This window comes from Hyaena hyaena, unplaced genomic scaffold (assembly GCF_003009895.1).
Source record: "Hyaena hyaena isolate Hyena2069 unplaced genomic scaffold, ASM300989v1 scaffold_306, whole genome shotgun sequence".
Taxonomy (NCBI): domain Eukaryota; kingdom Metazoa; phylum Chordata; class Mammalia; order Carnivora; family Hyaenidae; genus Hyaena; species Hyaena hyaena.
The window spans coordinates 1,325,116-1,351,916 of NW_024080935.1; the positions used below are offsets into that span (position 1 = coordinate 1,325,116).

Genomic DNA, 26,801 nt, shown 5'->3' on the forward strand with positions numbered 1-26,801 from the left:
TTCTTCAACAGTGTATTATGGGCATCTTTCAACGTCAAGAGAGCACGATCTCATTCTTTTCTTTCTCTTACCTTATTTCTTTCCTTTCTCTCTTTTTTTTTCCCCCCGGTGGCATTCCATTAGGTTTGTACCACAGTTAATTTGACCAGTCTCCTACTGAGCTTTACAGAGTCTTCAGTTTGTGTGTTGGTGAAAGACAACAAATCAGCAGCTCTAGAGCAGAAGACGCAGTCACCTACCTACTGTGTTGTCTGCTCCTGGATGATGTGAAAATGCAAGCAGGCACAGGAAATGTCTCTAACCTGCTTATACTTCCTCTCAACCATGCGGTTTCACAACCCTTACAGGCTCGCCCCCACCCAGTGTCACCAGCCTGGCGCCTCTGTGAGAAAGTCCCACTGCAAGAGGCCCCGGGGCATTATCATTTTCCTCTTTCACCCTGTCTGGGCTGTCAGCAAATCCCAAGGGCTCTCTGAACCTGGAGCCTTCCTTGGTCGGATCCCTCCAGCCGCTTGAAGGATGAACTCCTGCATCATCATAATGAGGCTGCTGCTTTCTGGGCCCTTTTTCTTTGGTAGGCAAGGGGAAAACGGGGGGCAGGGGAGAGGGGACATGTGTCTGTGGCCAGGGAAAAGGTGGAGCTTTGTGGAACTGGAGTAACTGAGGAGCTACTTTAAGCTTGGGAATGAATGGTCACAGGCGACATGAGGGTTAGGAATCTTGGAGGGAGAAGGGGGAAAGGAAAGAAAGAGTCCAAAGGAGAGGCGAGGTGTAGAGGGAAAGACAGAGAAGGGAGACACGGGTGGCAACAGAGATGTGGAGTGAGGCCTCACGAAGAGGCAGACGGCTAATGGGTACCGGGAGCTGGGCTGCGGTCTGGTCCTGCCCATGGCACCACCGTGCGCCATCTCAGCCCCTCGCCCTTTCTGGAGGTCAGTCCATTCACCTGCCACCCTAGGGTGCTGTGGAAATAAGCCTGATGCCTGGAAAGAAAGCAGGGACAGAAAGGACACTTAGGGGCTCGCAGAAGATGCCTTGGCTGCTTGAGGTGGGGGGTGGCATGGGGGAATCTGAGAGCTAACGGCTAAGGAAGAGCCTGGGGCACGGTGGGGTGGGCAGGAAGGGAGCATTAGATGAGAGGCAGCTTCACAGAAATCAGGGGATCCTGAAGCTCTTAATTATCCTGGGCCACAGGCCCAAGGGAGAAGTGGGTGCGTAGGGAGATGCACCCTGCTATGGGGCAACCGCATCGTTTTGGGGGCACCTTCCATCTGCCACTATCTCACGGACCTCCGCCTTATCCTTCCTTCTTTGCTGAGAGGTCAAATGGGCTCCGGGTAGTAGGGAGTCGCTCCTTTCAAATTTCCCCAGAGTCAAGGCCATCAAAGGGGAAGCCCAAGGGGCAAGGTCGGGCTCCTCCCGGGGTGTAGGCAGCTGGCCGCGGAGGCTGCGGAGGACTTTGTGGGTGGCCCACCCACTTAGGGCACGTGGGCGCCGGCCAATCGGTGCCCGCGGCTCCGGGGGCGCGTGCGGGGTCGCTGACCGGCGGAAGCGGCTGACCGCACCCCCGGCCTCCCTCAGCCCCGGCCTTCTGCTACAACCTGGAAGTGCGACACGTGCAAAACTTCTCGTTCCCACACGCCGGGAGACATTTCGGGTACCGCGTTCTGCAAGTTGGAGACTGGTGAGCTGCCTCCCCAGGCCCTCCCTGCCCTGCAGAGTCCAGACAGGCGGGCCAGTACCCCAGCCCCCGGTGGGCAGATGGGGAACCCGCTGGTCCCGAGGCGGCGGGGGGGGGGGGCGCGGGGTGCTGCGTCTCACGGAGTCGTGGTGAAACAGAGGACGAAGACGGTGCATCTTTAAAGCTCCACATAAGTGCCTGATGGAAGTATCACAGCCCCTAAATATCTTTGCAACACTTCCTAGACTCCCCACTCGCGCTCTGACTGGGCAGTGAGCCCCATGAAGCTGGGATTTTGTTTCTCTTCCCCACTCCCCAATCCCCACCCCCACCCCCGGCTCATCCCTAGCACATATATACCCCAGCCCAGCACATAGTAGATATGCTGTAAGTGACTTTTGAATTGGTGACTGATTGAATGAACTCATAATGTGACATTGTGCCACACCATTCTCTGGACCTGTTTTTCTAGACTATAAATGGAAAAAGATCCTTAACATTCTAGAATTTTGACATATTGGGTTATTTATCTGGGATTCGATAGCGAAGAGGTAGGGGCTGAGGAGCCTCCCTGAAGGGGAGTGGCTGCATTGCTTTGAGATCTGAATGGATCTGAACCCTCCCTACCCCGGGGTGGGAGTGGGTGGGTAAAAACGGGACAACTCCATCTCACAGGTGAGATTTCTCATCAGGGTTGTCGTGGGAGCTCCAGGTGAGGGGAACAGCACAGGAAACCTCTATCAGTGCCAGCCAGGCACTGGCCACTGCGTACCACTCAGCCTGCATGGTGAGTAGCTGGTGACAAGCCTGGGAGGTATGGTGTCCCAGGGAGATTGAGGCTGGCCCACCGTACCTGGGTTGCCTCAATTGCTCCAGACCAATCTCCTGGTGTCTACAGGTTCCAACTATACCTCCAGGTACTTGGGAATGACCCTGGCAACAGACTCCACACAGGGAAGCCTTTTGGTAAGAATTTTCTATAGTGTGGGGCGCCTGGGTGGCTTAGTCGGTTAAGCGTCCGACTTTCGCTTAGGTCATGATCTCGCGGTTCGTGGGTTCGAGCCCCGCGTCGGGCTCTGTGCTGACTGCCAGCTCAGAGCCTGGAGCCTGTTTCAGTCTGTGGCTCCCTCTCTCTCTGACCCTCCCCTGCTCACGCTGTCTCTCTCTCTCTCTCCTATAAATAAATTAAAAAATTAAAAAAAAAAAAAGAATTTTCTATAGTGTGACATCAGGGCCCGTGAAACTTGATGCTAAGAAAGAGAGATTGAAAAAAAGGAAGGGAAATGGAATAAAGATCCTATAGATGATTAAAGGCAATAGAGATTCTGATTCAATCAGTGTTTGTTAAGAACTGAGTATGAGCCAGCTATTTAAAAAAAATTTTTTTAACATTTTTGCTTATTGTTGAGAGACAGAGTATGAGCATGGGACGGCAGAGAGAGGGAGACACAGAATCTGATGGAGGCTCCAGGCTCTGAGCTGTCAGCACAGAGCCAGACACGGGGCTCGAACTTGCAAACCGTGAGATCATGACCTGAGCCAAAGTCGGATGCTTAACTGACTGAGCCACCCAGAAGTCGCTGAACCTGCTATTTTTGAGACCTAATATCAGTTTTTCTCCAAATATGAAATACCTATGGCCACTGATATACAAAGATGATTTTTGGTGGTACACAAACTGTTAATGTTTTATAGTTATATTTGTATTTAATGATTTTTTAGGAACATCAAATTCATGATTTCTTGGATTGAATTGCTGGGGATGAAGCTAAGGTTTAAAAAAAGTAAATTTAAAGTAAATAAAATATCAAATAAATAATAGTATGCCCGAGACACCCACATGACAGAAATTGTCCTATGGTACACAAATTCCTGAAGTTTGGGAATCACTGCTTTATCTTTTTTAACCCTTAAGACACTCGGGTGAGATAGGCATCAGCACACACATTTTACACATGAGGAAGCAAAGCCAAAGCGGCTAAGAAACTTGGCCAAGAACACATGATTTTATTTTTTTTAATTAAGTTTATTTATTGGGGGGGGAGGGCAGGGAGAGAGAGAGAATCCCAAGCAGGCTCCACATGGGCAGCACAGAGCCCAACGTGGGGCTCGAACTCACAAACCACGAGATCATGACATGAGCTGAAATCAAGAGTCAGGCGCTCAACCAACTGAGCCACCTAGGTGCCCCTAGGTCACATGGTTTTAAAGAGGTAGAGCCAGGATTTGAATCAAGTTCCCATTTGACTGTAAGCCCATTGGTCTTTACAGTTCACCTCAGCAGCATCTTCTGACACAGGCATATGAGAAACAGAAGGCTGGCTGAGTGAAATATTTATCCAGCATTTAATTTGAGTTTGTTTAATTAGCTGTTATTAACATGCTAGCCAGTGTGTTGGGTTCTGATGGGGTCAGAGGAGTGAGATACAAAGATGACATGTGCTCTGACTTTCAAGAAAATTGCAGCTTGAGAGATAGTCATAAATGAAAGAAAGAACATTGTATATTCTGAGAATAGTGAGTGATTTGGCTTAAACACAGAATGTGGGATTGGGAATGGAAGAAGAGGGGCCTGCAAATGTAGGGCAGTGCTCAACTGTGAACAATGTGCATGCCAAACTCAGGAGTTTAGACTCTGTCCTATAGGCAGTGAGCATCCACTGACATATAGCGTTAGTTAGAGGAAGGGCGAGGTGGCTATAAATAACCTGGAGGCAGAAGGATGCCTCAGTTGGCTCAGTTGGTTAAGCGTCCAACTTTGGTTCAGATCATGATCTCGTGGTGTGTGAGTTCAAGCCCCGAGTCAGGCTCTGCGCTGACAACTCCAAGTCTCCTCAGATTCTCTGTCTCCCTCTCTCTCTGCCCCTCCTCTGCTCTCTCTCTCTCTTTAAAATAAATAAATACTTATTAAAAAGAAAGAAAGAAACCTGGAGGCAGAACTCCCTTGCCTTGTCACCTGTTGGATGTAGGGAGTGAGGTTAGGGGACGATGACTCTGCAAGTTCTTGTTCTTGGCTGAGATGATGCCCAAAAGATACACAGGAAAAGGAAGCCCTAACCTTTCTTTTTTTTAACCTTTGCTTCCTTCAGGCCTGTGACCCTGGGCTGTCTCGGACATGTGACCACAATGTTTATCTAAGTGGCCTGTGTTACCTTTTCCAGCAGAATCTGAGGGATCCTCCGCTGCAAGGGCGCCCTGGTTATCAGGGTAAGGAGCTGGGGATCCATTGGGTAAAAATCTCTCCCAAGTGGCTGCTCAAAGGAGGGAACCAGCATGGGCAGGCCAACCCATGGAGCCACTTCACCAAGTCCCCTTGTGTCTGGCCTCTGTAGAGTGTATAAAGGGCAACGTAGACTTGGTATTTCTGTTTGATGGTTCAATGAGCCTGCAGCAAGATGAATTTCAGAAAATTCTGGACTTCATGAAGGATGTGATGAGGAAACTCAGCAACTCTTCCTACCAGGTAAATATATTCATTTGTTTTTCTGTTTGTGGGCCACGCGTGCCTGCTTGAGCTAGCTTAAGGCATAAAAGAAAAATTTGGTATGAGGTGTCTCCAGAACCGAAAGCCATGCTTGTAACTGGACCTCTGGAAGAGTCAAGAATCAGGAAGTAAAAAGCTTCCAGGATTTTCATTAGTTCTTCTTTTCTGTTTCTTTTTGGCTTTTGCTTCCCTCTTCTTTCTTGCAGACTAGCTCCCTCAGCTTCTTTGGATCACATGAGCCTGTGGAAAGCTCCCAAGTTCATGTGCGAAGGTTTCAGGATTTTTTTTTTTTTTTTTTGGTCCTCTCAACCAACCCCTCCCTCTGCAGATTACAAATTTCTGGAGAATAGATTCTGACTGGCCTAACCTCAGTCAAGTGGCCCTCTGTGGCCCAACCGGCTGTAGCCGGTTTAGCAGGGTCATTCAGCAGAAATATGGTTACTAAGGGGCGCCTGGGTGGCTTAGTCGGTTAAGCGTCCGACTTTCGCTTAGGTCATGATCTCGCGGTTCGTGGGTTCGGGCCCCGCATCGGGCTCTGTGCTGACTGCCAGCTCAGAGCCTGGAGCCTGTTTCAGTTTGTGACTCCCTCTCTCTGACCCTCCTCTGCTCACGCTCTCTCTCTCTCTCTCTCTCCTAGAAATAAATAAAAAATATTAAAAAAAAAAAAAAAGAAATATGGTTACTAAGAACCATCCCCACTGGTGAGGCAGGCTGACCCAGACGATAGGAGTTCAGCAGACAGCACTACGTAAGGGATCAGAGGTTTATTTAATTTTATTTCTGTGTTTGTGTATATATTACCTCATTTTCAAAAGAACGCTCTGAGGCAGGAATGTGGAGTTGGGTTCCCCAGATCTCAGATAAGAAATAGACTGGAGGGACGCCTGGGTGGCTCAGTCGGTTAAGCGTCTGACTTTGACTCAGGTCATGATCTCATGGTTCGTGCGTTCGAGCCCCGCGTCAGGCTCTGTGCTGACAGCTAGCTCAGAGCCTGGAGCCTGCTTCGGATTCTGTGTCTCCCTCTCTCTCTGACCCTCCCCTGCTTGCTCATGCTCTCCCCCCCTCTCCGAAATAAATAAAAAAACATTAAAAATTAAAAAAAAAAGAAATAGATTGGAGCACACTCGGCAATCAAAAAAGCATGACATCTTGCCATTTGCAACTACATGGATGGAACTAAAGGGTATTAAGCTAAGCGAAGTTAGTCAGTCAGAGAAAGACAAACATCACATGACTTCACTCATATGAGGACTTTAAGATACAAAACAGATGAACATGAGGGAAGGGAAGCAAAAATAATATAAAAACAGGGAGGGGGACAAAACATAAGAGACTCTTGAACATAGAGAACAAACAGAGGGTTGCTGGAGGGGTTGTGGAAGGGGGGGACGGGCTAAATGGGTCAGGGGCATTAAGGAATCTACTCCTGAAATCAATGTTACACTCTATGCTAACTAACTGGGATGTAAATTAAAAGAAAGAGAGAAAGAAAGAGAGGGAGAGAGATCGGAGTAGACAAGTGGGAAGGGATATGTAATGACATTTCATCTCTTCCTTCTTTTTCTAGTTTGCTGCTGTTCAGTTTTCCACGGAGTGCAAAACAGAATTTAATTTCTTGGATTATGTTAGGGTGAAGAACCCTGATATTCTGCTGGGCAAAGTAGAACACATGCGGCTGTTGACCAATACCTTTCAGGCCATCAACTATGTCATGTGAGTCCTCTCATCATTGGCTTCTTCAGGCCGCAGGGTGTAAAAACTCAACAGGTGGGCTCAGCAAGGGGCAGGCTATTGTAGGAATTCAAGTGGAGCTATTTTAGTACAGTTTATTTTCACTTCTTTCTGTAAGTAACAGAAATCTACTTTATACTAACGAAATCCCCGAGGTCACTTCTTGGGAGGATGCAGGGAGAGCTCATGAACCTCTAGGATGGGAGTATTGCCAGACCTCAGGAGGAACTAGAATCAAGACTTGATTCTGAAAGTGGGGCGCCTGGGTGGCCTAGTCGGTTAAGCGTCCGACTTTCACTTAGGTCATGATCTCACGGTTCGTGGGTTCGAGCCCCGCGTCGGGCTCTGTACTGACTGCCAGCTCAGAGCCTGGAGCCTATTTCGGAGTCTGTGTCTCCCTCTCTCTCTGACCCTCCCCTGTTCACGCTGTCTATCTCTCTCTCCTAGAAATAAATAAAAATATTAAAAAAAAGAAAGACTTAATTCTGAAAGTGATTGTGAACATGGCAGCCACGGTAGAATCCCATTGTAGATGGCGATCAGCTTCTAAAGTCTGCTTGTGAACAAAAATCCCTGGTAGTCAAAATTGTCCTTGACGATTTCCTTGAATTGTTCTAAAATTCAACATATTCAAGTCCACCTTGGACACTAGCATATCCTGATTTCCTAAGTCTACTATAGAAGTTTTTTCCCCCAGAGTTGAACCAGATGGCTTTGTTTATTGCTGTTGTTGTTTTTGGTGCAAAAAAGGTGGTTTTATTAAAGCATGGGGACAAGATCCATGGACAGAAAGAGCTGCCAGATGGCTGTGTTTAAACTGAGGCCTAGATGGGAGCATCTAGGTGGCTCAATCAATCGGTTAAGCATCCGACTTTGGCTAAGGTCAATCTCGCAGTTCATGAGTTTGAGCACCACGTCGGGCTCTGTGTTGACACCTCAGAGCCTGGAGCCTGCTTTGGATTCTGTGTCTCATTCTCCCTCTGCATCTCCCCTGATCGTGCTCTGTCTCTCCCTGTCTCTCAAAAAAACAAATAAACGTAGAACATAAAAAAATAAAAATAAATAAATTGAGGCCTAGATGAATGTAGTTGGAGTGTGTTGAAGAGCCATACTATATACTCTATTCTATTCTATTCTATTCTATTCTATTCTATTCTATTCTATTCTATTCTTAAAGATAATAAACAAGACATTTACTTTTCATACTTGCCTGGGGGAAAGGAGAAAAGTCAGTTTCTTTCCCAGACCACCCAGTGATGGTCTTTTTGAAGGAGTCACCCTCCATCCCACAGAATTGGATAGGTTGCCTGATCTGAGGGCTTTGTACTTTTAATTCATGAAGAGAACTTCCTTTGACGACAGTGATCAAAGGGTGAGTCTTTGTGGGCGCTTTTGCTGGTGCACAACCAGACTCCCCCTCTGAGTGAAGCTTTCCCCACCCTGGCCACACAGATAGGGTGTCTCTCCTGTGTGTGTTTTGCCGTGCAGGGTATGATTCCCCCTGGCATGGAAACTCTTCCTGCACTGTATGCATCCTAGGGTTTCAGGTTGGTGTGAACTCTGGTGTGAATGGTGTGAACTCTGGTATGAACAATTCAGCTTCCTTTCTGACTGAAGGCTTTTCTACGCTGATAACATCTATAGGGCTTCTCGCTGCTGTGGACCCTTCATTGAACAGCAAGGTTACTTTGATTCCTGAGGCTTCCCTGACAAATAGCACACTCGTAGGGTTTCCATCCAGTGTGGAGTCTTTCATGAACGGCCCCAGACTACCTCTTCCTGTAGAATCTTCCAGCAGTGTCTTTGACTCTGGGAATTTTTGTTCCAGCTTCTCTCTTCCAAAAGGGCCCGGGAATCCCTTTCAGAATCCTGCAGCCTCAGAGTGAACAAATTTGTGTTGGCCTCCTGTCTTCACGTGCACTGAAAAATGCTACACGTTGGGCATATCCTCCATGGCAGTCCATCAGGGGAGCTGTTGGAAATCCAAACATGTCTGTGCCTGTTGTATGACCTGCATTTCACCTCTTCGAGTGATTCTTCCGTGGGTTGTTCTCAGACACCACAGTGGTGCACGCCCACAGACAGACAAAAGCTAGCACACAGCTGATAGCAGCACCAGCACAAGCAGACCAAACTACAACTCCCAGGAGCCCATTTGTTTGTTTCATTCATTCATTCATTCATTCATTCAACTTAATTTTTTTAAGTAGGCTCCATGCCCATCGTGGGGCTTGAACTAGCAACCCTGGGAATTCAGTTGAGATTTGCATGCTGTACCAGCTGAGACAGCCAGCCTCCCCCCGTGTTGTATAATTTAAAAATATCTATCTTGGGGCACCTGGGTGGCTCAGTCGGTTAAGTATCCCCCATTGGCTCAGGTCATGATCTTGTAGACTGTGGATTTCACGCCCCACGTTGGGCTCTGTGCTGACAGCTTGGAGCCTGGAGCCTGCTTCGGATTCTGTGTCTCCCTCTCTCTCTGCCCCTCTCTGCCCTTGCACTCTGTCTCTCTCTCGAAAGTGAAGAAACATTACAAAGAAATTTTAAGGCCTATATTTATTTTTTTATTTTGAGAGAAAGAGACAGCAAGAATGGGGAAGGGGGCAGAGCGGGAGGGAGAGAGAGAATCCCAAACATGCTCGGCGCTGCCAGCACAGAGCCCGACATGGGGCTCAGACCCATGAAACCGTGAGATCATGGCCTGAGCCCAAACCAAGAGTTTGATGCTTAACTGAGTCAGCCATAAATACCCATCTTTAAACATTAAAGTGGCCGTGGAAACTGGAAATGTGGAAAAGTGGAAGCAATTTGGGGAATAAGAGAGTTATGTCTTCCATCTCATGCTCCCCCTGGGCACACACTCAAATTGAGCGAAAGAGCAGCATGGACCTCCTGTTCTATGGCGCTTGTTTTTCACATTTTCACTCCTTTGCTGGGTACGTATAGTTGAATTTGCATAAGTTAAACATGTGTGTGATGCGTGTCCTTAAGACTCTACAGATGTGTGTCCACCTCTTTTCTTCTGGGGCTCACTTGACCTGTTCTGTCTGCTTCATTCTTCCCTGTCAATAGACAGCTTTGGCAGGTACATGGCAAGCCGTGTCCACGGACAAAATGGCAGCCTCAGTTCCTTAGTTCGGATGAGCTTCTGGGAGAGAAAATCTGATTGGCTGAACCTGGGTTAGATGTCCACAGGTCCATCCAGCTCTGCTTTATGGTATAAATCACAGCACAGATGTGGATTCTGGGGTCCCATCTCTGTGGGAAGGGGCAGTTTCTTAGAGAAAGAGGTCATGATAGGATGGGAAGATCCAAAAAGTGTCAACTGTGGAAGCAAAAAGGAGCAGTCATAGAAATGTATTTTATAAATATTTCTTGACTGCCTGAGTGTGTGCTAGGCAGTATTCAAGGTCAGAAGTTGGCTAATTTTTTCTGAAAAGGGTTGGATAGTATATTTTAGGCTTTCTGGCCACATATAGTATCTCTTGCATATTCTTCTTTGTTTTTGTAACTCTTTTAAAATATATATAAAAACCATGTTTAGCGCAGGAACCATACAGAAACAAGCTGTGGGCTGGCTTTGGCCACGTTTGGCCATGTTTGTCATGCCATGAATATAGCAGTGAATGAAACAAAAATCTCTACCCTTTTGAGGTTCAACATCGTATTAGGGGAGAGAAATGCAACAGATGGCATAAAGAAGTCAATTAGATAATACGGTAGAAGATGTAAGTTTTACAAAGAAAAATAAAGCAATATTCGGTAGGAAGATGAGGGAAGTTTCCCTGTGAGCAAAGACTCATTGAAGGGGAGGAAGCAGCCATGTGGATACCTGGGGGGAAGGTTCCAGGCAGAAGGAACAGCAAAGGCCCTGAGATGACAACGTGCTTGGGAGACTCCAAGAACAACCAGGTCATCAGTGTGAATGGAGAGAGTTAAGTAAGGACGAAAGTACTAGAAGGTGAGGTCAGAGAGAATCCAAGCACTTAGGGACTTGGAGACCAATAGCAAGGACTTTCGCTTTTCCTCTAAGTGAGATGAGAAGTCCATTGGAGGTTTTGAGCAGAGGAGTGATCGTCTGATTTATGTGTTTAAAAGGATCTCTCTGGCCTCGAGGCTGATATTAACCTGTGGAGGGGGCAGGGGTGGGATCAGGGAGGCCAGGTAGGAGGCTATTGAAAAATCCAGATGAGAAGTGATGGTGGTTTAAACCAGGGTGGAAATCCATGAACAAGAGCCATGAGAGGCCATGTCTGTGTGGATGGAGTTGGGGGAACAGTTTGCATCCAGGATAGAACAGGGGTCTCAGCCTTGCCTGTCAGAGCTCCTCCATTCTAAAACTTCCAGGGGGCTTTCCTGCCCTCCCTTCTGGGTGTCTCCTCCACCTGCTGCTGCAGCCCCTCCGTGTGACTTTGTGCTTCTGCTCCCAAAGCAGGTCATGTCATCATAAGTCAGGGGTTGCAGACTGGCTACTCTTGGATTAATTATCCATCTCTGTTGGCTGTGGGGTGGGGAGGGAAGGCTCAGATGGTGCAAGTAGACGTGCTGTCCCAGCAGAAGCCATGGGCACCCTGTCTTGCTTCAGAAGGAGGCCGTGGACAGGTGGGACTTTGGAGCCTTGGCCTGTCCGATATTCAGTACTCCCGTCTTCCTTTTATGTCACATGCACTGAGCCCTACTGTGTCAGGAGCCAGAGACACAACAGCAAACCAGACGTGGGCTTTCCTTGAGGAACTCGTGGTTTGGGGAAAACTGCCATGGAAACAAGTCACTTCAGTCCCCTGGGACACCTGCTGTTGCAGAGATCTACAGGCGGCCCGGTGATGGTGGGGGGTGGGGGGTGCTAGATTAGCTTGCTCAGGGAAAAGTGACTTCCCGGTTTGCTCCAGCCATGGAGCTCATTTTCCGCACTGAAATCTCACCTGGATCCCCAGCACGTCCAACTGGTGAAAGAGTAGTTGCCATGTGGTTGAACCGGAAAATAGGAAGGCCAGATATCTCCTCAGAAAGCCTCCTGAGTCGGTGCCCATGGGCTCTGGGACAGCCTCCTGGCCGCCCAGAACTCCGTCGGAGACCACGGGTTCAGGGGGAAAGGTGTGGCAGCAAGGGCGACATAGGAGGTTCAGCAGAGACCTTTGAAGGCTTGGAATACCTGCCTGGGGGCTGGGAGAAGGGCTTTTGCATAATCAGCAGGACAGTGACTTAATGAATTGGGGGAGTCGGGGGGAGACATCATGATCTGGGGGAGTCTTTTACATCCCCTGCCTTCTTGGACACAGGAAAGAGGTATTCCAGCAAGACCGGGGGGCTCGGCCAGATGCCACCAAAGTGCTTATCATCATCACTGACGGGGAAGCCACTGACCCAGAAAACAACATTGACTCGGCCAAAGACACTGTCCGCTACATCATTGGGGTATGGGCCCCGGCCCCTGGCTCGTCCCATCTTTTCCTCTCCTATTCCCGAACCCCGCTCCCCTTTCTCCTTGGGGCCAGGGCTTCGTGAAAATATTAGAAAATTGGTCTGTGGTTCTGGAATGCCAGCTCTCCACTCTTCACTCCCCCACAGATTGGAAAGCATTTTAAAACCAAGGAAAGTCAGGAAACGCTCCACAAATTTGCCTCAAAACCTGCGAAGGAGTTTGTAAAGATTCTGGACACGTTTGAGAAGCTTAAAGATCTGTTCACTGAGCTGCAAAAGAAGATCTATGACATTGAGGGTGAGTGGCAGACCCGGGGAGAGGGAGTCCGGGAAGTTGTTTACCCAGATAAACCAGCCTCTGTTTCCCTATGAAATACCGTCTTCTTTGGAAAGACCATCAACTTGGTCTGGGGTGGAGCCAGAATTGACCCCTGCCTTGCTAATGTCAGCTGAAGGCTCTGGAAGGACTATAATTCTGCCCCTTAGCCTCACCCCAGCTCCCTCGTTTTTACTTATCTTCAAATTACTTCAGATGGGCAAGCGGGCAGCGGCTGAATGCAGAGAGCCCACGGGCCTTCTTGGCCCAGAATAAGGAAAGGTTTTGAAGACTTGCTTTGGAAGAGTAATTCCCCAGGAATCTAGTCTGCTGAAAGGTGCACGATTCTTTCTGGCAGGGCCCGTTTGCTAGGACACAGGCTTGGAGTTCGGTTCAGTTGAAGAAGCAACACATATATAAGGGACTCAAGAATCCACTGTCAGGGCACCTGGGTGGTTCAGTTGGTTAAGTGTCTGACTCCGGATTTTAACTCAGGTCGTGATCTCTCGGTTCGCGAGTTTGAGCCCCTCATCAGGATCCATGCTAACAGTGTGGCCTCATTTGGATTCCGTCTCTTCCTCTCTCTCTCTCTCTCTGACCCTCCCTACTCTCTCTCTCTCCAAAGAAATAACAAACTTAAAAAATATATATCTATTTTGACTGTGCTGTGTGACCTCAGCCAGGTCAGTTTCTCTCCCTCAGGCTCATTCTCTGCTGAACGGTGATAATCCCAATCTCAAAGTGCTGGAAGGTTTTAGTTTCCCAGGGCTGCTGTAACAGAGTGCCAAAACCCGAGTGGCTTAAAGCAACAGAAATTTACCATCTTGCAGTCCTGGAGGCCGGAAGTCAGAAATCAAGGGTTCTGCAGGGATATGCTCTTTCGGAAGGTTCTAGAAGAGAGCACTTCCTTGCCTCTCCTAACTTGCGGCGTTCCCGCAGTCCCTGGCATCCCTTGGCTTGTAGCCACATCACTTTTGCCAGCTGGCCGTCTTCTCCCTGTGTGTCTGTCTTCACATTGTCTTCTCTGAGTGCGTGTCCGTCTCTCTGTGTCCAAATATCCTTTTTTTATAAGGACACCAGTCATATTGGTTGGAAGCCCACCCCAGTGACCACATTTTACTTTGGTTTCACTGCAAAGACCTTATTTCCAAACAAGGTCACGTTCTGAAGTACTAGGGGTTGGGACATGAAAATATCTTTTCTTACAGCACAGAGTTCAGGCCCTAACCACTGCTTAGCAGAGTGCTTGGTACCTTGTAGGCAGTGTATAAATCGCAGCTCTGATCCTCTATCCTAACTTGCCCTTCCTCATGCTCCAGATCATGTTTTATTTTATTATTTTGTTTCATTTATTTTATTTTATTATTTTATATTTTATTTTATTTCATTTTATTTATCCCAAATCTGTTTCTTGGGATAGTTCCCCACTCATGTTGACCCGGGGGGCTTTTAGTGCTGCTTCCATCTGAAGAAGCATTCTTCCATGAGCCTCCATTGTCCTGCTATGGCTGGACAGGGGTGGAGCAGCCCACAGACAGCACCACCGTCTGCACATGGCTGAACATGGCGGTGATTCTGTAGCGTCCATGAAGTAGGAGTTGGGACTCTGCGCCATGTGCTTCTTCTTGTGCTTCCTCTCCTCCGCTTCTGGGGACCGGGGCAGGGGGTCCTTCATGAGAGGCATGTTCTCGCGGGCAGGTCGTGACTGCCAGAAAGGCTCCAGATCGCGTTTCAGATGCCACTGCCTCTGACGAGCTCTCGCTGAACTCGAGTCTAGGCTGGGGGCCGCGATAACGGCTGTGTGTTCCCTATCCTGGCCCCTGAGACTTCCGTTGTATTAAATCTGCTCCGTGTCTGCCTCCCACGCTACACTGTGAGGTCTGTCATAGCAAGCGTTGTCTCTGCCTTTTCACCGTTGTGTCCCTGGCACCAAATCTTTAGTTGCTATAAATATTTATTAAGAGGATGAACAAATCTTCACAGTAATAGTCGTGTTTCTTGAAAGTTTCCAGGTAATAGTTTCTCTGTATCATTTAACTCATTGCTCCACCTTGCAAGGCTGGTGGGATGGTTTTCATTTTATTAATTCATGCCTGCACCAAGCGGGTACTAGGGGCCGTGAATAAGGAACTCGGGGATCGTCCACGGGGAGCTCATATTCAGGTTGGATAAAGAAAGAAAACGAGTGCTCGCTTCGGCAGCACATATACTAAAATTGGAACGATACAGAGAAGATTAGCATGGCCCCTGCGCAAGGATGACGCGCAAATTCGTGAAGCGTTCCATATTTTGGGGGATGAGCACTGGGTGTTATGTGGAAACTAATTTGACAATAAACTATTTGTAAAAAAAAAAAAAAAGAAAGAAAACGAACAGGATAATTAGAGATTATGATAAGTGCTGTAACGAAAATGAATAAACTGGATTGAAAGGTTTATGGGGAGAAGTGGAGGAAGCCACTTTAGACAGGCTTTTCATTCTAGATGCCTTTTTTTTTTTTAAATGATGGTAAAATTCACTCTGACATGACATTTGAGCTGAGACACAAAAGATGAGAATCAAACAGCCATGTGAGGATTGTGGGCAAAGAGCCTTATCATCAGAGAAGCCGGGCCGGAGGTAGGGGGTGGGCGGGTAGCTGGAGAAAAAGGTCACATGTTAGGAGTGTGGTGTGTAAATGAGAGAAGGTTGGAGAGGTAGGCAAGAGCCTTCCAGTTCCCCATAAAAAGCTTGGGTTTTAATCTAAAGAGTGATGGCAGGAGTGCCTGGGTGGCTCAGTCAGTTAAGCTTCTGACTCTTGATTTAGGCTCAGGTCATGATCTCCTGGTTTGTGGGTTTGAGCCCCGCGTTGGTCTCCCTGCTGACAGTGCAGAGCCTGCTTGGGATTCTCTCTCTCCCTCTCTCTCTGCCTCTCCCCTGCTTGCATTCTCTCTCAAAATAAACTTAAAAAAAAAAAATAGGGACGGCAGTGTGGCTCAGTCAGTTAAATAGCTGACTTCGGCTCAGGTCATGATCTCACCATTCATGAGTTTGAGCCCCACATCGGGGTCTGTGCTGACAGCTCAGAGCCTGGAGCCCACCTTGGATTCTGTGTCTCCCTCTCTTTCTTTGCCTTTCCTCCCACTCGCACTCTGCTTTCTATCTCTCAAAAATAAATAAGCCTTAAAAAATTTTTTTAATAAAAAATAAAGAGCCATGGCAAGTAACGAAGAGTTTTTTAAGAAAGGGAGCTATGTGGTCTCATATACAATTTTTCAAAAGATTACTCCAGGGGCACCTTGGTGGCTCAGTCGGTTAAGCCTCCGACTCTTGGTTTCAACTCAGGTCATGATCTCACGGTTCATGAGTTTGAGCCCCGCATCGGGCTCCTTGCTGTCAGTGCAGAGCCTGCTTGGGATTCTCTCTCCTTCTCTCTCTGGCCCTCCCCTGCTCGTTCTCTGTCTCAAAATAAATAAATAAACTTTAAAAAAAATAAAAAAAGATTACTCCAGCTTGCTCTGTGGAAAATAGACATGACAAGAGGAAGAAGGAAGTCAGGGATCAAGTATGTAGGCTGCTGCAGTAGCCAGGCTAGGGAGGAGGGGGGCTTGGACCCGTGTGGAGGCAGTACTGACTATCTGGAGAAGGGGGCAGATGCGCTGAAGGTAGAACCTTCCTGACTTGGTGACATGTTGGAGGAAGAACAGAGAGAAGGGACGAATCAGTCTGGTTCACCAGGCGGGGTGGGGGCTCCAGCCCTCGGTGTGGGGAAGCCCGAGCGGGAACCAGAATTCCAGAGCTACATCTTGGCCGTACCAGGCCCTGGGCTCAGGCACTTTCACCTCACACTCAGCCTAAGTCACTGCCCAGGCCGACTATAGTGTGCGTTCTTTCTTCCGTGTCCGGGGGTCGGTCCCGTGCTTCTTACTCCACTCTTTCTCCAGCGTCACTGTCCCAGCTGCTCCTTGGGTGTCCACCCATTCTCTTTACCTTGTCCTCCAGGCACAAGCAAACAGGACCTGACATCCTTCAACATGGAGCTGTCCTCCAGTGGGATCAGCGCTGACCTCAGCCAGGTGAGTGGCCGGCCTGAAGCGGGGGAGTGGGGGGAGGTCTGGCGGACATTATGGGAATGTGGCTGAGCCCACTGTCTCCTTCCCTGGGCAGGGTCATGGTGTCGTGGGGGCAGTCGGAGCCAAGGACTGGGCTGGGGGCTTTTTAGACCTGGACGCCAACCTGCAGGACGATACATTTGTTGAGAATGAACCGTCGACACCAGAAGCAAGAGCAGGATATTTAGGTGAGTACTTTTCTTTTCTGCTGGACTCTTTTGATCTTAGGGGCCAGAGTCAGTCAGATCAACTTTCAAAATAATAATGAAAGCAATTGGGGCGCCTGGGTGGCTTAGTCGGTTAAGCGTCCGACTCTGGCTCAGGTCATGATCTCGTGGTTCGTGGGTTCGAGCCCCACGTTGGGCTCTGTGCTGACTGCCAGCTCAGAGCCTGGAGCCTGTTTCAGTCTGTGACTCCCTCTCTCTCTGAACCCCCCCCCCCCGCTCACACTATCTCTTTCTCTCTCTCCTAGAAATAAATAAAACATTAAAAAAAAACATTAAATAATGAAAGCAATTAAGCGACCAGCATAAACAAACTCAGAGCTTAAATATAGCTGTAACAATCTTAAAATTTCCCTTAATAACCCCTCTGCTGTGTACTAATCATGTTTTTATTTTCTGTGTTTAATGATGCTTAGACATCTTTTTTTTTTTTTTATGTTTATTTATTTTTGAGACAGAGAGAGACAGAGTGTGAGCAGGGGAGGGGCAGAGAGAGAGGGAGACACAGAATCCGAAACAGGCTCCAGGCTCTGAGCTGTCAGCACAGAGGCCAACACGGGGCTTGAACCCACACACCGCAAGATCATGACCTGAGCCGAAGTCAGACGCTTAACCGACTGAACCACCCAGTCACCCCGACATCTTTTTTTTTTTAATGTTTATTTATTTTTAAGAGAAAAAGAGAGCACGTGCACGTGTGAAAGAGGGGGAGGGGGAGAGAGAGACACAGAATCCAAACCAGGCTCCAGACTCTGAGCTGTCAGCACAGAGCCAGATGCAAGGCTCGAACTCAGAAACCGTGAGATCATGACCTGAGCCAGTCAGATGCTTAACTGACTGAGCCACCCAGGCATCCCTGATGCTTGGTCATCTTGAAGCCTCGCGAATCCTGGAGAGCTTACCCCTCCCAGGGCTAGCAAGTTCCTTCAGAGAGTAAACAAGTGGCCTGTAAGCAGGCCTTCCACATGCCAGCCAGCCAGCCCTGAGCCGCATCCCCAACCACCTCCTTAACTTAAGTTTACCTTAACTCTCACACACCAAGCCAGTATTGCCCCTGACCTGAATCTCTAGTCAGCTAAGGAGCAGCCCCGTAGGCCAGAGCCGGCCAACATGGTTCAAACTGTCCCAGCCTGAGCTTGCTCCAGCTGGCCCACGCTACCTCACTAGTTCCTTCCTACCAAAACAACAGTAAGGGCTCCGGGCCATACTCTTCTCTCTCCTTCTGCCTCCTCACTGGCCCTGGTACTCCTGCCACATGGTCTTGCATGGCCTGCTGGGCCGATGCCTCCTGCTGTGGAGACCCAGGCGTAATAAACTTCTTTCAATGGCGGCGACCTCTCTGGGTCATCTTTCTGTCTTACCCATGAATTGAATCCCGGGTACGGTTTATAGCAACCTGCCTCATTAGGAGGGGGACCAGCAGGTCCTCCTTGAGGCTTCCCCCTCTTGAATTATCCAGGAATTGATTTAGTCTCAAGAGTTCTTCAGATGCCAAGCTCAGAGCCAACACGCCTGGCCAGTCCACAGTTGCCGTTGCAGCTCTCTGCCGCATGGTGTCACTGTTGTGATCTTGTCCTGCACAGTTCTGCAGAGGCTTGCCCACCCAAGGGCATGCCGGTCTCAGGCTGCAGAGGGGCCTCACCCTTGTGGACAGGGGTCATAGCTCTCCTAGCTCACGCTCATAGAGTCACCCTGTGTCAAGACACAAACTGGCTCCAAGAGCCCCCGGATAGGACTGCTTCCAGGATCTCCCTTCTCATAGATCTAGAATCCCCCTCTCCCTGCCTCATCCATGACCCCTGTATATGGGTGGGCCACTCCTTTATTAAACTTGTGGAACACAAAGACCTTATTGCATAATTTCCTTGGGAAAATTAGTGCCGATCATCTACCCTTCTTTTCTTTAAAGAGGATTCAGTGTTTATTTTATTTTTGAGAGAGAGAGAGACAGAGACAGAATAAGAACAGGGGAGAGGCAGAGAGAGAGGGAGACACAGAATCTGAAGTAGGCTCAAGGCTCTGAGCTATCAGCACAGAGCCCCAATGCAGGGCTCGAACCCACAAATAGTGATATCATGACCTGAGCTGAAGTTGGACGCTCATCCAACTGAGCCACCCAGGTGCCCCTTTCATCTACCCTTCTAATGGAGGTTGCCCTCCATAATTTTTTTTTTCTTTTTGACATTCTTTACTGAGTAAGTATTATGTGCCAGGCACTGTTTTTTTTTGTGTTTTCCTTATTTTTATTTGAGAGAGAGAGAGCATGTGAGTAGGTGTGTTGGGGAGAGGGGGAGAGAGAGAAAGAGAATCTTAAGCAGGCTCATGCTCAGTGTGGCACCCGATGCAGCGCTCAATCCTACAACCCTGGGATCATGACCTGAGCCAAAATCAAGAGTTTGATGCTCAGGGCACCTGGGTGGCTCAGTCGGTTAAGCATTCGACTTCTGCTCAGGTCATGATCTCATCGTTCATGAGTTCAAGCCCCACGTCAGACCCTGTGCTGACAACTCAGAGCCTGGAGCATGCTTTGGATTCTGTGCCTCCCTCTCTTTCAGCCCCTCCTCTCTCTCTCTTTCCTTCTCTCTCAAAAATAAACAAACATTTTTTAAAAAGTTGGATATTCAACCAACAGAGCCATATGCATTGGGGCATTAGGCATCAGTGCATGGAATGTATTAAGTTATTTTATCTTATTTTATCTGATTTTATTCTTACAACAACACTGCAAGTATTTTTATTATGTCTATTTTAGAGTTGAAGGAACTGAGCCCAGGAGAGTTATAAATAACTTGCCCAGGGTCACAGTACTAGTAGGTGGAGCCCAGGTGGTGGAGCCTCAAAGTCTGTGCTAGTAACCACCACATTTACACTATAGCTTCTACCCTAGCTCCTTCAGAGGGCTTTGTGTCCCCCAGTATATTGCAAGCTAGCCGGTGGCGTTGCTCGCTGAAGAAGAAATAAACCGAAGTTTAATCTTTAATCTTTAGTCAGGCACCTGTCCCACTAGACACACACACACACACACACACACACACTGCGCGCATATATGCGCATATGTGTGTGTGTGTGTGTGTATATATATATAAAGAGAGAGAAAGGGAGGGAGAGAAGGATATGACTATATATGTATATATATATATTATATGTATATATAGGTATATGATTGTATATATATAACCTTGTACCAACTATACTTCAAAAAGAAGAAAAGAAAAAAAGAAAAACATTCAACCCCTGCTAAAAAAATAAAAATAAAAAATAAATATGATCTTGGGTGCCTGTGATGCTCTTATCCTTCAGATCTTAGTTTAGATATCACTAGCGTAGTGCTAAGCATTTTATATCCATGATCTTCTTCGATCCTCAAAACCACCTTATGAGGTTGGTACTTCCCCATTATTTAGATGAGAAAACTGAGGCTCAGTGGTGAGGCGTAATTGACTCAAGATCACACATCTAGGAATTATCAGCACAAGGAATAATAACCTCGTCTCTCTGATTTCAAAGGGCAAGTTCCTAACGCCTGTGCTTCAGGAAGTACACGAATCAATGGGAAAGTGGTTCAGCCTCTTCACCCTTCCCGTCTGTGCCGTATCGTCTCGGTTGTCTTTATTTTTCTCACTCATTTGCAACTACTCTAAGCTCAGAATATGAAATTGGGTCAGTTAGCTGTCTCTTGAATCAGAGCATTCCTATTGGGTGGGTCCTGACTCAAGCCCAATCCCTGGTCCAGTTTCCTGCAGCATTTCCTCAGAACATTCTGGCAATGGGTAACGACCGAAGAACCTTGCCACACACACTAGCTGTGAAGTAGGAAGATAACCTGGAGTGATAACTTTAAACAAAGTTTTTTCAAGTCTCCTGCTCTATTTTTAATATTCAGGCAGATCTTGCATTCTTCTTACTAGTATATCTTATTTTACTTTATTATTTTTAAGAAGTGTAGGGGCGCCTGGGTGCCTCTGGCGGTTAAGCGTCTGACTCTTGATCTTGGCGCAGGTCATGAGCTCACAGTTTGTGAGATGGAGCCCCGTGTTGGGCTCTGTACTGGTTAGGATTCTCTCTCTCTCTTCCTCTCTCTCTGCCCCTCCTCTGCTCTAGATCTCTCTCTCTCTCTCTCTCTCTCTCAAAACAAAACAAAAAAACAAAGGAAAAAAAAGAAGTCAAACATGTAGTCTCCCTTACCAGCCTCAGGTCCCCTGAGCCTCAGGAAGATGCACCACGGTTACCCTGTTGTACGTGGCTGCTTTCTCTTGCATGTTGTCCACAGTTTGAAAAAAGACCAAGATTGGGGCGCCTGGGTGGCTTAGTTGGTTAAGCGTCTGACTTTCGCTTAGGTCATGATCTCGCGGTTCGTGGGTTCGAGCCCCGCGTCGGGCTCTGTGCTGACTGCCAGCTCAGAGCCTGGAGCCTATTTCAGAGTCTGTATCTCCCTCTCTCTCTGACCCTCCCCTGCTCACGCTGTCTCTCTCTCTCTCTCTCTCTCTCTCTTAGAAATAAATAAAAATAGGGGCGTCTGGGTGGCTTAGTCGGTTAAGCGTCCGACTTTCGCTTGGGTCATGATCTCGCGGTTCGTGGGTTCGAGCCCCGCGTCGGGCTCTGTGCTGACTGCCAGCTCAGAGCCTGGAGCCTGTTTCAGTCTGTGACTCCCTCTCTCTCTGACCCTCCCCTGCTTGCGCTGTCTCTCTCTCCTAGAAGTAAATAAAACAAAAAAAAAAGAAAGAAAGAAAGAAAAATATATATACATTAAAAAAAAGAAAGAAAGAAAAAAGACCAAGATGGCAGGATTTGTGCCACTAGAAGCATATGGCTGCTTTGCTCAGGAGAAGGTCGTCTGGCTGCTTCAATGTATCTTTGCTACTAACCCAGTTTTCCAGAGCCTCTGTTTGCCCTTGGGTTTTACCTTCCTGAAGCAGCCATTGTGTTTCTAATTCCAAGCACCACCGCCCTTCCATTCTCTCATTCTCTCTCTCCCCCCCCAACACCCCCCTCAGGTTACACTGTGACCTGGCTGCCCTCCAGAACGTTCGCATCCACACCGCTGCTGGCGGCTGGAGCCCCCCGATACCAGCATGTGGGGCGGGTGCTGCTGTTCCAGGAGCTAAGGGGCAGAGAACACTGGAGGCAGGTCCAGAAAATAGATGGGATCCAGGTGAGCGTGGCCCTAGGGGATCAGGGACCCATGTGGCACTGGTTACACCCCCTGCGGTCTGCTGGCAGGCCCTGTGCCAAGCACTGTCACGTTCAGTCCTCACAAAGCTCTCTGAGGTAAGCTTTATCAGCTCCGCTTTGCAGTTTAAGAAACTGAGCCTCAGAGAGCCCACCTTGTCCTAATTCATACAGGTGCTTGGGGGGTGGGGGGAATCCACAATGTCAACCTTCATGTGAGCGGTTGGAGTAAGACGGACATGGTACAGCTGAGGGGAGGGAGGTGTCCAGCTCACAGGTGCTTCCTCAAACATGTTCTTCTCCCTGCAGATTGGCTCTTATTTCGGTGGCGAGCTGTGTGGCGTTGATGTGGACCAAGATGGGGACACAGAGCTGCTGCTGATTGGAGCCCCCCTGTTCTATGGGGAGCAGAGGGGAGGCAGGGTGTTTGTCTACCAGAGAAAACAGGTGGGGACCAAGACACTGACCTGAAGGGGTAGGAGAAACAGATCCCCAGGCCGACCCAGGTCCCAGCTGTTCTGAAAGGCTTTCCCTGTCTGATCACGGAGAATCAGATCTTTAGAACAACCCAGAAACAATCGCTGATACTCAGTGGGGGATGGGCCGCGTGCAAGACTCAGTCCCAAACCTTCTATTTACACGAGACCTCATTTGGTCCTCCAAGTCACCTTCCGAGTAGCTCAGAGCTTTTTTTTCATAAATGGGAGCCTTGTGGCTCAGCAAGGCTGGGTCGCTTTCCAAAGCCCCGAGGTCACATAGGCCGCAAGGGGTGGAGCTGGGACCTGAGCCCAGGTGAGTCTGCCGCCACCCTACCGATTCTGTGAGGGACCATGTCTGACCTTTCTTTAGCGTTCTTCCTGCGAACGCTTGCTGAGTGACTGAGTGACCTGTCACTTTGCTCCTTCCCAGATGGGGTTCGAAGTGGTCTCAGAGCTGCAGGGGGATCCTGGCTACCCTCTGGGGCGATTTGGAGCTGCGATCACGGCCCTGACCGACATCAACGGGGACAATCTGGTGGACGTGGCTGTGGGGGCCCCTCTGGAGGGGCAGGGGGCCGTGTACATCTTCAACGGGCAGCATGGTGGGCTGAGCCCTCAGCCGAGCCAGGTGAGAGGTGCCCTGCCTGCCAATCAAAACCCCTCCCCAGGCACCCAGAAGCCTCCAGGCCCAGACCACACTCTGCAGCCTGACTCTTCCCACCCTCTGGCCTATCCTCTCCCTAGCTTAGCGTGAATTTTTCTCTTGGTCTCAGAGGATAGAAGGGACCCAGGTGTTCTCAGGAATTCGATGGTTTGGACGCTCCATTCATGGGGTAAAAGACCTTGGAGGAGATGGCCTGACAGATGTGGCTGTGGGAGCAGAAGGGCAGGTGATTGTGCTCAGGTAAGATGAGACTGCTAATCATCTCTGCTCTCATCCTTTGAGCAGTTACTATATAGTAGGACTCATTTGGTCTTCCCCCAACCCTGTCACATAGGTTACCTTCCTATACAGTCTTCATGTCTTACTCCAGTTTAAATGGCTACAATTCAGGGCACCTGGTGGCTCAGTCAGTTAAGCGTCTGACTTTGGTTCAGGTCATGATTTCATAGTCTAGGAGTTCGAGCCCCACATGGGACTCTGTGCTGACAGCTCAGATCCTGCTTCAGATTCTGTGTCCCCCTCTCTCTGTGCTCCTCCCCCATTCATGCTCTGTCTCTCACCCAAAAATAAATTAAAACATTAAAAAAATGTTTTTAGGGGCACCTGGGTGGCTCAGTCGCTTAAGCATCCAACTTTGGCTCAGGTCATGATCTCACAGTTTGTGGGTTCGAGCCCCGCATTGGGCTCTGTGCTGACAGCTAGCTCAGAGCCTGGAGGCTGTTTCAGATTCTATATCTCCCTCTCTCTCTGACCCTCCCTTGCTCACACTGTCTCTCTCTTTCTCTCTCTCTCTCAGAAATAAATAAAACATTAAAAAAAATTTTTTTAATGTTTTTAATTCTTTAAAAAAAAAACAGCTATAATTCAGTGACAGACAGATTTGAACCCAGGCCTATGTGACATTAAAGATCCTGTGATGGCTTGAGAACCTGGTCACCTGGATTCAGGTCAAAGCTCTGCCATTTACTTCTTGGATGATTGTATCCCAGTCACTTAGCTTCTCAGGACCTCAGTTTCCTCATCTTTGAAGTGGTGAAGACATTTCCTGCCTTGACCATATCTTAAGAGTTATTGGAGGCATCATGTAACATCATATAGTCAATAGACGTTTACTGAGCACTTGCTGAGGAGGCAGGGAGATCGCAAGTGGGGGAGGGGCAGAGATAGGGGGACAGGATCCGAAGTGGGCTCTGTGCTGACAGGCTGACAGCAACGAGCCTGATGTGGGGCCCGAACCCACGAACTGCGAGATCACGAGCTGAGCTGAAGTCGGATGCTCAACTGACTGAGCCGCCCGAACGCACCAGCACCTGCTGTGTCTTAATGCTGAACCAAGCCCTGGGTACAGAGTGTATAGGTGGGGAAACATAGAATACAAAGCTAAACACGCAAGTAGGTGATTGCAAACTGGGGAAGCGCAGGGGGAAGTGAAGAGTGTTCTGTGGGAGAGCCGCTAGATTGGGTGGCCAAGAAAGGCCTCTCTGAGGAGGTGATATTTGAGCGGGGACTTGAAAGATGAGAAGGAGCCAGGCCTGCAGAAATCTGGGATAAGAGCTTTCTAGGTAGAAAGCGCAGGATGTGCCAAGGCGGTAAGGGAGGCAAAAGTCTGACTTGGCTGGAACGTCAGCCAAGGGAGAGTGGGAGGAAATTAGAGTGGAGAGGCAGCCAGCGTGGAACCGGTAGTAACAAGTTTGGATTTTATTCTGAATATTATGTGGCATCAGTGAAGGGTTATCAGCGTGGAAGTAGCTCATTATGATTTCTCTTTCTAAAAGCTCACTCTTCTCTATGGAAAATGAATCAAAAGGCTGCTAGAAGAAACTGGAAAGCCCTAGTGAATTATGATTATTGTTACCATTTCAAGGAGACAGGGACCTTGAGGTCTGCTTCCTTTCAGGAAGGAGGGTCCTCTGGCCCCTGGTAGATGGAGCCCCGGGTCTGACTGGGGATTGCAATTGAGGCCGAGGGAGAGAGCTGGTTGTTTCGTGCCCCGCAGCTCCCGGCCTGTAGTGGATGTCCTCACTCTGATGTCCTTCTCCCCGGCTGAGATCCCAGTGCATGAAGTGGAATGCTCCTATTCAACCAGTATCCAGCAGAAAGAAGGGGTCAACATCACAGTCTGTTTCCAGATCGAGCCTATTACCCACCAGTTTCAAGGTCAGTGCCCTTCCCTGCTCCCCAGAGCAGCTGCGTGCCCTAAATGCAGGCTCGCGGCCCCAGGATCTGCCACCATCCAACTCCTGCCTTTTCACCCTGCCCAGGGCGCCTGGCTTCCACCCTCACTTACACTCTGCAGCTGGATGGCCATCGGACCAGAAGCCGGGGGCTGTTCCCAGGAGGTAGACGTGAACTCAGCAGGAACATGGAGGTCACCCAAACCAAGTCCTGCGACAAGTTCTGGTTCCACTTCCCGGTAAGGGAGCCTTGGGGCTGCTCTGGGAAGTGAGGGGGCCACAGAGCTAACCACAGTGACAGGAGGCACTGGGAGCAAGGTTCAGCTCAGTCACGTCCAACTGGGTCACAAGCCTCTTGCATCTGTCTATACTATCATTCCCTTGACTGTGTAATAGTGGTAATAATACCGTTAACATACTTTCTCTAGTCCTTAATCTAGGTACATTGGTGTTTTCAACATAATTACCATTGTAAAATACTTCCCATTTTCCCCCTTTTTCCACCCATCATATATCAATGCTGCTATCCAGCTTTTCATAATTGTTTTAATAGCTGCAGAATATTCAATCACGTGATGCGTCCTTGCCAGGTATACATGGTCATTTATTACTCTCATCCATCGCAAAAAAAGGTTGGTTTCTTTTTTTTTTTAGTGTTTTATTTATTTCTGAGAGAGAGACAGAGAGACAGCGTGAGCAGGGGAGGGTCAGAGAGAGAGGGAGACACAGAATCCAAAGCAGGCTCCAGGCTCTGAGCCGTCAGCACAGAGACCGACGTGGGGCTCGAACCCACAAACCGTGAGATCATGACCTGAGCTGAAGTCGGACGCTTAACCGACTGAGCCACCCAGGCACCCCAAAAGGTTGTTTTTTTAAGTATTAGTTTGAACAACTGCCATAATACCCAAATTCTTTTTGCTTCTAACAGTCCTGTGTAAAGTGGGGATGATGGTAAATTCTTTTGATCTTTTAAATATTTCAGAGACTGAGTATGGGATGGGTGTATAAGATTTTGAGATTTGTTTTAAATTTTTTGTTATGGGAAGTTTCAAATCTCTAAAAGCAGGGAAAAATCGCTAAGCAAACCCCCAAATACCCATTGCCCAGTGTCAACAATTCAAGCTCGCTGCCTTAGCTCGTTCATACCTCCACTCAGTTCCCCTCTGTGTCCTTGCACCATCCCCGCAGAAGATTTGGAAATTTTCAACATAAATCTGAGAAGAGGCCGTGTGTCGTGATGGGAAGATCTTAGCCTTGGGAATTGGACGGATTTGGGCTCACTTCCTAGTGCAAGTCCTTAGGAAACTTGGGTCATCCTTTTCCACCCCATTCTCCTCATCTCTAACGTGGGAATAATAACGCCTGCC

At 48.5% G+C, this 26,801-nt stretch overlaps 1 protein-coding gene and 1 non-coding gene across 4 annotated transcripts in view; both read left to right on the forward strand.

Annotated features, from left to right (window-relative positions):
* The first annotated feature begins 347 nt into the window (after positions 1 to 347).
* ITGAL (integrin subunit alpha L) overlaps positions 348 to 26,801 on the forward strand; it is a 48,567-nt gene continuing 22,113 nt past the window's right edge. For 2 of the 3 annotated variants that reach the window (XM_039247801.1, XM_039247802.1), the window contains exons 1-17: positions 348 to 574; positions 1,582 to 1,684; positions 2,374 to 2,468; positions 2,580 to 2,647; positions 4,771 to 4,888; positions 5,014 to 5,144; positions 6,733 to 6,878; positions 12,176 to 12,311; positions 12,465 to 12,615; positions 16,615 to 16,688; positions 16,780 to 16,912; positions 21,943 to 22,100; positions 22,427 to 22,564; positions 23,027 to 23,224; positions 23,370 to 23,500; positions 25,257 to 25,417; positions 25,522 to 25,673. In XM_039247801.1, the coding sequence (XP_039103732.1) occupies positions 520 to 574; positions 1,582 to 1,684; positions 2,374 to 2,468; positions 2,580 to 2,647; positions 4,771 to 4,888; positions 5,014 to 5,144; positions 6,733 to 6,878; positions 12,176 to 12,311; positions 12,465 to 12,615; positions 16,615 to 16,688; positions 16,780 to 16,912; positions 21,943 to 22,100; positions 22,427 to 22,564; positions 23,027 to 23,224; positions 23,370 to 23,500; positions 25,257 to 25,417; positions 25,522 to 25,673 (2,148 nt within the window). In that variant the 5' untranslated portion in view covers positions 348 to 519. Of the gene's footprint in view, positions 575 to 1,581; positions 1,685 to 2,373; positions 2,469 to 2,579; positions 2,648 to 4,770; positions 4,889 to 5,013; positions 5,145 to 6,732; positions 6,879 to 12,175; positions 12,312 to 12,464; positions 12,616 to 16,614; positions 16,689 to 16,779; positions 16,913 to 21,942; positions 22,101 to 22,426; positions 22,565 to 23,026; positions 23,225 to 23,369; positions 23,501 to 25,256; positions 25,418 to 25,521; positions 25,674 to 26,801 lie in introns of those variants that run through there. The other variant, XM_039247803.1, reaches the window with a different exon arrangement.
* LOC120242298 lies at positions 14,819 to 14,925 on the forward strand. Its single transcript, XR_005531047.1, has one exon. It is a non-coding gene; the product is annotated as a U6 spliceosomal RNA (small nuclear RNA).